This window comes from Mytilus galloprovincialis, chromosome 2 (genome assembly GCF_965363235.1).
Source record: "Mytilus galloprovincialis chromosome 2, xbMytGall1.hap1.1, whole genome shotgun sequence".
Taxonomy (NCBI): Eukaryota; Metazoa; Mollusca; class Bivalvia; order Mytilida; family Mytilidae; genus Mytilus; species Mytilus galloprovincialis.
The window spans coordinates 51,809,843-51,822,060 of NC_134839.1; the positions used below are offsets into that span (position 1 = coordinate 51,809,843).

The window sequence follows — 12,218 nt, forward strand, 5'->3', positions numbered from 1 at the left end:
AAATATTAAAAACAAACTATATTGGATTTATCAGCTTGCATGTGTTTATGGCCTACTTCACACCACTTGTGTGTTACTTTATATTTGTGATCAAAGAAGTCAAATTATAACCGGTAATAAATTACATAATTTACTAGACAGTTAAATAAAATATACTACTCAATACCATTAAAAGTTTAAATACTTCGGTTCTTGTCATAGTACCCTAAACTGTTTTTCCCAGATTTTTTTTTATTATTTGATAAAGACTTTACCATTCAAACTTAATGTTGTTTTTTATAAATTTTAATCATTAGGTAGTACAACGATCAGGACACAGTCAACGTTGGTCAGGTCAAGTTTTTCACCGAAAAACATATATTTTTTAATTTTTTTCTTAATAATATGAAATAAAACAGAAATTTTCATCGATTAGGTCATTGTTGTTGTTGGCCAGGCCATTGTCAACGTTAGAAAGGTAACGTTTTCGGATTTTTAAATATTTTTTTCTATATTTTTTCATATATTTATATATTAAATCATCAAATTTTATTATATTTCAAATTTATGAAATAAAAAAAGAAATTTTGTATTTGGTCCTGTCATTGTCAGCGTTGGCATGGTTGGTGAGGTCACGTTTTATGAAGATTTAAAAAAAAATCTATTTTTTTTTTATATCTTTGTTTAAATGGTCTAAATTTATAACAATTCAAATTTGACATAAATCCTTTGAGAAATAAAAAAGCCTATTAGCATTTTCGTTTACTTCCCCCATCTTGGATTTTAAAATACTAGAAAACAAGGTCTAGATCGTAGATGAAATGTGCAAATTTTTATAGTAGTAGGTAATTTATGTGTAAGAATTTTCATTATGATATAGAAAATGTCATGTTTGACCATATTTATGATTGTATTTTACAAAAATAAGAATTCTTTTGTTTGATTCATTTTTTTCCAACTTTCTCAAATAAGGGGAGGCAACTCAAATACAAGGGAAGATAATTCAGATAGTGTTACTTTTACAATAGAATATGTTAGGAATTTTTCCATTTTACATGTAGCGAGTCCGATGATCCCATTTTTTTTCTTATATGAAAGCATAATATTGGAGCTATCTTCTCATATTTTATCTCAAAATTATATGGTGTGGGGAAAAATGGGTTTTCCATGCATAATCTATACAAAATCTTGACAATTTTGCACAACCTGTAATGTGAAATAAGTCCGGTGACCCATTCTTTTTAATAATGTTTTTAAACAAGCAGGATATGGACTACATTTTGGCAAATTATTAAAAGATTGTATGGATTATAATTTAGACACCCCATCTACCTTAAGTCCAGTTGTAAGTGAGACCCACCAACGGGAGATAACTCGTATTATGAGTAATATTGCACAATGATAATTTTTTAGAAATTAATTTCACATGTTTCTTGGAAGATTCCCCATATTTTTTTTTTTAGATTTTTAATAAAAACAAGACTTGATTTTGTGTTTCTTTTTAATAGATGTAGCCGCATTATTTCACAACACTAAACCAAATGTTGTATTGTTCTAAAAAATCCAAATTTTCGCAGCTGTTACCATGGTAACCAACCAATATATCTATTGCTTGGCATTATTTTACTGACCAGGCTGACAGGATCTACATATTAGCCAATTTTCAGAAAGATCGGTGACTATGTGTGTCGAAAAAGTTTAAGTGGTTACAGAGATTGAGTATTAAATGATGGTTTGAATTTTCTCCAGAAATACAAGAAGTTTTAAGACCTAAACGTACTAGGAGACTGTTGGATGTTACTGTGATAACCAAACTAAATATACTTTCTAATTCAGGGACCAACGCATACAAAAACTACAAATTGGAAGTAAAAAAATACTCGTTCATTATGCATTAGTCACCAAGACGTTCTTGATGTCTATGTTTTTATGTCGTTAATTGGCCGGATGATTCCACGTATCCTGTTACCCCACTTTTCTGTTTAGCAAGCAGTATATGTGGATATTTCTTTTTGCATAACTGTTCATTTTTGTTGGGTCCTCTTCGTAGTCCGCATTTTAAACTTTGTCGATTTCTTAATTTTGTTTTAGAGGCAATGATTTGGATTTTAAAGGGGCACTAGCTTTCTAATAAATGTTCATGGATTTGACGTAAATTTTCATAGTGAATCTATAACAACATAAAAAGTGTAAAATAAACAATATACTGGACATGGGTTCGAAAATATGTAAGAGACATTAACAATCAAAACCAAGGAGTAAACAAAGACTCAAAAAACCAAAGGACATTTACATCAACAGTTATAAATAATAAATAAGAAACAACACGAACTCCACTAAAAACCGGGATTGAAATCAGGTGCTCCGGAAGGGTAAGCATTTCCTGCACCGTATACGGCACCCGTCGTGTTATTTCTTTGTTCAGTTCGGTAATGATGGTTATTATGACTGAGGAAGAATATCAGATATGATTTCTGACACACTTTTGTCATAGTGGCCAATTAGCTCATGATGGCGATCGTCAAATTTCTTGAGTGATGACCTTAATTTGATTGATTCATAGCCCTGTCTTGGTAACTGTTTAGAAAGCATTATTCCTCGTTCAACAAAATCAACGTACTTTGAGCTAGCTCTAGAGTAACGTATCAATTGAGACGCATATACTCCATATGCTGGTGCCACTGGGATGTTGCTACACAGAAATGAAAAGTTGATTATAGGAAAATTAAAATCATCGCGTTTGTCATAAATTTTGGTATTCGTTTCGTGTGTATTTTAGTCTAGACGCCATTTATACTAACCTGTCAAGATGACATCCGAATACCTCTGATTACATTATAAAGGATATAAACATAAATATAGATAAAAATAGATATAAGACGCGTGCATTTGGATTTTTCTAAGTCTGCTTATTTTCATGTTACAGATTAAAGTTATATATTAAAATAATTGAACATGCATAAGCTTGAGCTATTTAAGAAAGTATTAAAGACGCGTTTATTCAAGAATGCACTGTTGGATCGATTATAGGATATACCTGGTATCGTGATTGATTGTCTTTGATTGTTGATTTGCTACAGTAATCTTTTGTACATTTGAGTTTATTTGTCGGGTGTCTGTATATTTTGATATAGCATTTTATTATAAGCCGATGTCTTTTATGTACATATTTTAAAATAACAAAATAGCATTCAGCAATTTTATAAAGTTAAAAAATGTAGATCAGATAACAAGCAAATGCATTGAATTTTTTACTTATTCATTAATGATTCTATTTAACCTTGTAGTTTCGTGCATATACGATTTTGAGTACATATACACATAGAAAAAGTATTGCAACACCTGGATTTTTTAAAACTTGAAAAATCAGCCTCTTATTTTGGATGGAATATGATAAAATATTTGTAAAATAACATTGAAACGTAGTTAATGATAACATTGGTATTAAAACAAACAAAAATGTATTAAAAAAATGTTTTATCAAAACAAAATTTTTATAACAAAATGAAGTGTTTTTTGTACAAAAAAAATGCATTTTACAACTTTTAATGTAGTCAAACTTTACAATGTCAGACATTTCAAAATTAATCTTTAGATGATTGTTCACATCATGGTTTATCGTTATACGCCAAATAATTAGTACTTTGTGCGCAGCCTCCATTCAAACGGATAACCGCATCTTAACGTCTTTTGCTTCCTGCCATAAGTCGACCAATTTGTTGCTAAGGTAGCATTAACCATTCCTGACGAAAGATATTGTTTATTTCATGACGTGTTTGAACTGGTTTGTCCGTTTGTGAACTTGACGCCCAACAGCGTCCCATGTATACTCGATATGGTTCAAATTCGGGCTGCGATCGGGCTAATGAAGATAAACAGAATTCCATTCGAACAATGAATCTTCCTCCACGATGCTAATTTCCAACTTTGGCGAGCTCTGCACTATATTGAAAACGGGCAACTGTGTGTCTGTTCGTAGACAAAGGTCCCCAAAATAGTCTTTTCGCATGATAACCAGAAGTGATGAGCCGATCTCGAACAGTTCTTGTTTAAAGGCTCCTGTACGGTCATCACTCTCTTTTTAGGATTGTATTGTTTGCAATGGGTTTCCTTCTGACCAACCTTCATTATGCTTGATTTTCCCTAGCAGATGATAAAGGGGGTCTTCTTGATCTTGGAAGGTCTTTAACATCGTTTGTTAACTGTTTTTATTCTTAAAACGACTTATAGTGGAATGGTAATGACCAACAATACGTGCAATTGTCACAGCGACATACCTGCTTCTCTCATGCTGATAATCTGCCATCTTGCTGCGGTTAAGAGTTGTGGAGGACCCATTACAAGGTGTCAATCACATAACTTTATAAACTTGGTTATTTAAAGTGTTGAAAACAATGATGATACAAACATCTGTTTTATTGTTTACAAGTACAGTAGCTGCATGTGCAGATAATAACTTATCGATTCGATATTTATTGATTAAACACAGGTGATATTTAAATAATGTTTAACGAGTTATATTTCAACAAATTATATCCAAAAAAATTAAAGAGATTTTTTTAATTTGAATTTGAATTTCAATTTCAAATACATTTTTTTTTACATGTGTATATTTTAATATGTAAAGCGCTAGAGTAATTGTAGTGTGACATAATGCTCTTTACAAATGACTTGTGATAATAATTATAATAATACTTGTTATAACAGAACCTGCTGTATTGACTGATATATATGAACGTTGTTCTATAACGTCAAAACGATAAATCGTGGGGTGACGTCATTCGGTATTGTTTAACCTTGTGTCATTGTGGTATTGAAAATATTTTGTTGTTTTTATTTCAATCTAATTTGACAAAAATAAACGCTGAGAGTTTAATATTTCCTTTTTGTTGTATAATTTTTTATCATGTTTATAAATCACTGTTATGTCAGTTCACGTTTTTCTCATAAGTGCCTTTCAAAGATCTTCAAACTATATTTTTGTAAAGTGTTTAGTATTTAATAATTATGTTCATCAAAAAAAATCATTAAAAATAAACAATTGTGTCACTTCCAGGCTTGGGGTTATGCAAATTAGTAATTGTAATGCATGGTAACTTAAAGGTATTACATTTTTCTAAGTATTTGAATTTAATGTGTAATGCAGCAGCTTTTGCATTACATATAATTGTAATTTAAAACATTACTTTTTTAACATACTAAATATTTTTCACAGATTGTTGGAGATTTAGCTAAAGCAGAATTCATGATTTCTGGATTAGTTAAGAACTTATCATTAGGATGTTATTTTTCTTTTAAATAATTACTGTAAAAAGTGTTTGAATGTTTTCAAAACATCAATGAATACCTTGGCATGATTAAATAACAAAAATTTACCATTGTCACCAATACAGTCAAAAAGACGCGGTGACCGAGACGGTAGCTAATTAATAATGTTGGATGTAATTAATAGTTATCCCACAAGGACGCTGTGTGTCAGTGTAGGGAAAACGGTACTATTTATTCTGTCATAGGTGACAATATTAACATTTTTTTTATATTTACCACTTTTTAAGATAAAAACCTGGATAAAACAGTTATATGTTGTGTTAGTACTTTTTTATTCTGTTTAAAAAAATCAAGCCAAATAGTAGCATGACCAACTTCCCACGGTGCTTGTTAATGTTATGCATGCCCACCGTCATTTTGCATCAAATTTATCAAATTTGCAATTCTTTTCAAATAAATCTCTAGAAAATATTTCAATAGGTTTAAAAATTTATATTGTAAATATAAACACTGCAGTTATTCATAGATAAATAAAAAATATATTGTACCCTAACATCCAATCACAGCGCTCCTAATTTGACTTCAACAAGGCCAACCTAATGCTGGGAAAATTTAATACTACTGTTTTCCCTATACTGTGACATAAAGATATAAAGAATTCTTATGACATTATTAATGCAGTACTGGGCTATTGTGAAAACCTGGGCTGTAATAAATATTTGTATGTCCCCATTAAATAAAGAAACATAGATCATTTTATGTCCCCACCACTACATACTGGTTTAACTCATTCTCTACTTCTTTCAGAAAAGCCTTGATAAACAATCTGTATCCAATCATATCTTATCTTATTTAAAAATAATGATAAATAGTTCCATTTAAACAGATAAAAAGGACAGTTCCATTCAATGTGTATTCATTTTATTAAAAATTTACAACAAATGCACAAATTCAAGATTTTTCATACTAATCTCCATTCCTTGCTTTAGTATATGCCATATTGTGGTTAAAAATTTCAGAGCTTGTTATAAAATCTATTATTCTGTCTTGAAATGATGAAAACAAAGATTTTAGACACTTTATACATTAAATATGCAAAATACTCAGCTGTAAAGTTGCCTTTGTTGCCTGTATTAATCAATGAAAAAGCTGAATTATGTCCCTTGGGAGTATTAATTTCCAACAAAAGTCCTTTCAAACAGTAGGAAATGAAAAATTATTTCTGTCTGATACAATGACAAAAGAACTACAAAATGAAGCACTTTTGAAAAATTTACAGCATGAATTATCTAGAATTTGAACTATTCTTTATACAGGAGAGTATAAATTCTATGTAAATTTAGCCTCAAGTGGGGCCCCTTTTTTTCTTAGATGAACAATTCTAACACTGAAAATGCTTCCAATGTAACCAAATGTTGCCTAATTCCATAAACAGTACAAATTAAACCAGACAATTTCCCATTTAATAGATTATGTGTACAGAAAGACCCAAGTGATACATTTAGGGAGTTAAGCAGCAAAAAAGGCAAACATTTCAGTAAAAAATATTTGTCGCGACTTGAATTCTAGTGCTTCCAATTGAAAAAATCATTGCGAAAGGTGAAATCAAATACAAAGGAACTATAATATGGTGCATTTTATACAATATAGTTAATATTGACATCCTAAAATAAAGTTTTATATCATTACCAATCAATTTGACTTATCATGATGACTCAGCAATTTTCTCAACACCGTATTGTTCTCAGTGAAAAATTTCTATTCTTTGGGATAAAAATCAAATGTACTAATCAAAAGCATCAAAATAGTATAAAAGAATTGAAGTCTGATGGACTTTCGTTTCCTTTGCTGTTTTCAGTATAGGGAAAACGGTAATATTTATTCTGCCATAGGCGACAATTAATGTTAACATTTTCTAAATTTACCACTTTTTAAGATAAAAACCTGGATAAAACAGTTATATGTTGTGTTAGTACTTTATTATTCTGTTTTAAAAATTAAAGCCAAATAATATTATGACCAACTTCCAACGGAGCTTGTTTATGTTATCCATGCCCACCATCATTTTGCACAAAATTTATGAAATTTTGGAAGTCTTTTCGAATAATTCTCTAGAACATATTTCAATAGGTTTCAAAATTTATATTGTAAATATACACACTGCAGTTATTCATAGATAAATAGAAAATATATTGTACCCTTACATCCAATCACAGCGCTCCTAATTTGACTTCCTTCATCTGCCTTGGGTACACAAAAGGCCAACCTAATGCTGGGAAAATGTAATACTACCGTTTTCCCTGTACAGTGATAGAACTGAACGGAGTCAGGATTAAACAAAAAACGTCCCATACTGTAATTCTGGAATTATATGAATTTTGTAACAGATTGATGTGTCCTATTCAAATTAAAAATTTCTTGTAAATCGAATAAGAAATGTTGCAAACGAAAGTTGATTTGTATAAAGTAAATATCGAAGTGTATATTTATATTTATGCAAAATAAACACAAATGAAGCGTTTTAGTATGATCCTTTTATTAACGGAAACCGGTGAAATTCGTGTTAACCACAACTACTGAAGTAAAACGGTTTTTAAAATGTTGAAGCTAAATATTTTAAAAACCAATTATTGACTATTTTTATCGTCAGTAATATATTCTTACATATTATATTAAAAAATAGCCGTAATATTGTGATTCGTAATAATAATTAACATTTTAGTGTATCAGTGAATTTATTTTTATACACTACAGAACGCTCTAAAAAGCCATTTTTACGGAAATTCGACCATACGATTTTCTTACGGCATGTTTTAAATATAAGTTAAACATGTATTCTTTCATTTAAAAAAAAAATCCAGGTGTGTGTTCTTTTGTGCATTAAACTCCTTAACTAAGCGTCTTTTCAGATTTTGCCGCTGCACTATTATGGCTGCAGGCAAGAAAAGTTTAATAAAATTGCCATTATACATCGTTTATTGTAATGTCGATCAATTTAATCCTTTTCAAATTTAGTAACCATGATCAAATAACGACAAGCATTGTGATTTGGTTTTATGCTGTCTGTTTTTTTGTCTTCCAAGTTTTTCAAATATTGCCAGAAAAATGTATATTGATGATTTCCAGAAATTATTCACATCATTAATTGGAATAGTTAAGGCGTGTAAAGATATAAAATATGTAGTAAACTCTCCCGTTTATAACTAACTAAACGGACTGAAAATAGACAAAATAGTTACTCGAGTTGACATTAGAAATCTTCATTTTGACAGCATTAACTCAATTGTAGTAAACACGAACTTTTGGTTTAACCAAGGAAATGTGTACACGCAGCGTCAACGTGTGGTTACTTAAAGTAAAGTTTGATCTACACCAAACTGTATGCAAATTAAAAAACAAATACTTTGTTGACCGTAGTAAAATATACGTGTTTCTTTTTCTCATCTATGTTTAAACAAACGTTTATATTTTATGTCATTATGAAATATTTCTATTGTGAATTACAAAATACGTTGAACCATAAACGTCAAAATCATTCAATCGCGTAGTGGAGTTAACTATTTATGGATTCTTATAAATTCTATATTATAACTTTTGGGCTATTTTCAATCTCTGTCTATTTCTGAAATTTATTCTTACATACTTTTGATTTTTAACCCTATATGCAAACATTGCCTATGTAAATTTTAAAATTGTTTGTATGCACATTGAATGACAAATCTATGTGACGTATAAAATTTTCTGACGTGAGACACACAAATCAATGAATGTGTTTGAAGATAGATGTTTTTGTGTTCTGTTAAATTGTTCCTTTTAAAATTGTTATACGATGATACTGATGTACCAATATTTTGACTGTTTTATTTATTGTGTCTGTTAACGCATCAATGTAAATATAACGGAATTTGATGAGACTGTCATCAAAGTGAGAGGGTTAGCGCTATAAAACCAGGTTTAATCCATCCTTTTCTACATTTGAAAATGCCTGTACCAAGTCAGGAATATGAAAGTTCTTGTCCATTCGTTTTTTGATGCGTTTTGTTATTTGTTATTTGATATTGTGATTATGTGATTATGGACTTTTTAAATTGATTTTCCTCTAAGTTCAGTATTTTTGTGATTTTACTTTTTAATGAGTCTACCAAAAAGTCAATCGACCTTATCTAATACTGATCCATTATTTTTTTATAGAATGAAGAGCAGAAATTAGAAAAAATGAAAGGTATCGTTAAGTTATTACAACAGAATACAAATTTTAACCATATCCGAGGATCCCCATATTTCTTATCAAATAAAGAAGCCTGGAATTACGATTCAAAATTGAAAGAACTACGAGAAAAAATTTTGGAAGTGGCAATGAATATACCGAAATGGGAAGACAATCTACCCACTCGATGGATAGTTCTAGAGAGAGAAATCGGAAACCAAATTGCGAAGGAAATATATATCATTTCGTATGAGGAAGCTCAGAAATTGGCCGAGAATTGTTCGTTTCCATTCAGCAAAACTGACTCAAAACTGTCTGCAAACAGCAAAACTGATTCCGAATTAGACTCCTTTCTTAAGTATGAGCATGAAATCGGTAATTTGATATTTTTTGAATCAATTAAACGTTACATTATATTAGAGCCTAAGTGGCTAGTGACTGTTTTTAAGTGTTTCGTATCAGCTTCTGAATTTCAGTCAGATTATGTTGATATGAAGGAATGGTCACAATTAGAGTCAACGGGTATTTTATCCGATAGTTTGATCACAAAATTGTTCGAAAAAGAAGTAAAGCTACATTCACCTGAACAAAGAAAATTTGCTCTACAAGTAATGGAGACATTTAATATTATAGTAAAACATACTAATAAAGATGGCAAGGAAAACTACTATATGCCTTGCATGATAAAGGCGTCAAGCTATAATGACATCATTAGCAAATTTAACATAAACAGTAGTACTTGTACTAGAAGTCCATGGTTTCGACTCGTCTTTAAATTCTTACCGCCAGCATTTTTTAATCATATTCTAATGACTTTCATAAAAAAATATGTCGTGTCCCACACTAAAGATGACAAACCTTCATTTTATAGAGGAATTGGTATTTTCACTTTGGACAAAAATGATTGTCAAAAGCTTATAGTTTGTTTATCGAAAAATTGTGTCGCAATGCAAGTGTGGGAATTTCACAATGAAGAGCAGCAGATATGCAGTGGTAACTATAGGTATATCAGGCAAGACCTAGAAGACAATGTAGATTTAATTCAAAAAAAATATAAGATGAATATTGAATATACGTCTCATTTAAAATGTCCAAAAGGAATGTATGACAAAGAGGCTGAACAAATTGCTTGCTATGGTATTCAGAAGAAAATAAGCTGCTCTGAACACGGTGCCGCACATACTCTTGAGGAACTACGTACGACCTGGTTTGAAGTAGGTTTGTTTATATGTATAGAGAAAAAATGAAGGAAAAGTAAATAAAATAAGACTGGTACCAAGAGTAAGCAAATTGGTATCATCTATGTATTCATTTGATATGTAGCTATTAGTTGTTAGATCTATAAAAGTTGCATTCCTTATATCTTACTGCGGTCAAGCTTAGAGAAAGGCAGTGACATACTCGATCATACAAACTTTATTAGATCAACACGCTATGGAACGATCGTTGACATTTAGATACGTGATTTATTCATTTAGACGAGATTAGTGCATCATGGGATCTGTTTATTGATCTTTATTATGTATTATATTGATAGGAACTCAAACGCGAAATTAACACATTTATATCCCTACTGAGTTCTTAAAGAAATAAAAGATACCGGTTCAGTTTGTCAAAAATATGATAACACGCTCGAAGGGAATATATCTGCGTTGCCACCATTGGATACGTATTTATCTATATTCCTTCGACTTCGTACTTTATTTGGCCTTTTTAACTTTTTTTTGGATTCGAGCGTCACTGATGAGTCTTTAGTAGACGAATCGCGCGTCTAGTGCAAGTAAAAGATTTAATCCTGGTATCTATAATGAGTCTATTTTCTACCAGACTGAATCGCTAATGAATTATGTTTTAAGGTAGATGCATGGTATACCGCCATCTTGGATTGCACAATCACTGTACAAAATCGGTCTAGTTATTTGCCCAAATTAGCAAATTTGGAAACAGATTTGCAATTTAATGGTTAGACTGTTTATTTATATAAAGAAAACTTATTAATGTATTGTATGATACAACATGTTTTAACAAATATCAACCTTTTTGGTTTTTAAAATCATTTTTTTTTTCAAATGAGCCATTTAAGGGGAGATAACTCTTTTAGTACAAAATTTATACTGGGCTAATAGGGATTTTTTTAAATTTTACTTGTGGCAAGAAAACAAGTTCGGTGACACCATGTTTTCTTTTTATTTTCTTAAAACATATTATGAAAACTATCTTCTCACACTTTATTTCAAAATTCTATCTCATAGAATTTTTTTTATGCAGTCTTATTTGTTTTTTCATGAACAAACTAACAAAATTTAGGCAATTTTCAACGACATATAGCTTGAAAAATAGCACGGTGACCCATACTTTTTATTATATTTTTGAAAAAAACATAGTAAAATCTTCATTTTGGCAAATTATAAGAAAATTCTGTCTCAAAAAACATTTACTTATGATCTACCTTAAATACTTCGACGGTAACATTGTGACTTTACATTTTTGACCACGGCAAATCCGCAACAAAAAGTACAAATAACTACCCAGAGACATTAACAGAAAATGTGTATTTTTCTTTAAATGATTCAATCTAATTCGATAATCAATTGTGTATCTTTTGCACTAAACAACACAGACTCAATTTTTTTTTATTAAAAGCTCTATGAATCCGATAGGTTCATCTTAGTATGAAATCATAAAGACAAATTTACATTCAATTAAAATCAAGACAGTACATGTATACTGTTCCTTATAAACTATGACATTTCTCACAAGTATT

General features: G+C 30.3%; 1 protein-coding gene across 1 annotated transcript in view; it reads left to right on the forward strand.

The window, feature by feature from the left end:
• The window catches only part of LOC143063807 (uncharacterized), a 92,962-nt gene that overhangs the window by 34,853 nt on the left and 45,891 nt on the right, over positions 1–12,218 (forward strand). The window contains exon 8 of the mRNA XM_076236185.1: positions 9,439–10,668. Within this exon, the coding sequence (XP_076092300.1) occupies positions 9,439–10,668 (1,230 nt within the window). The remainder of the gene's footprint in view (positions 1–9,438; positions 10,669–12,218) is intronic.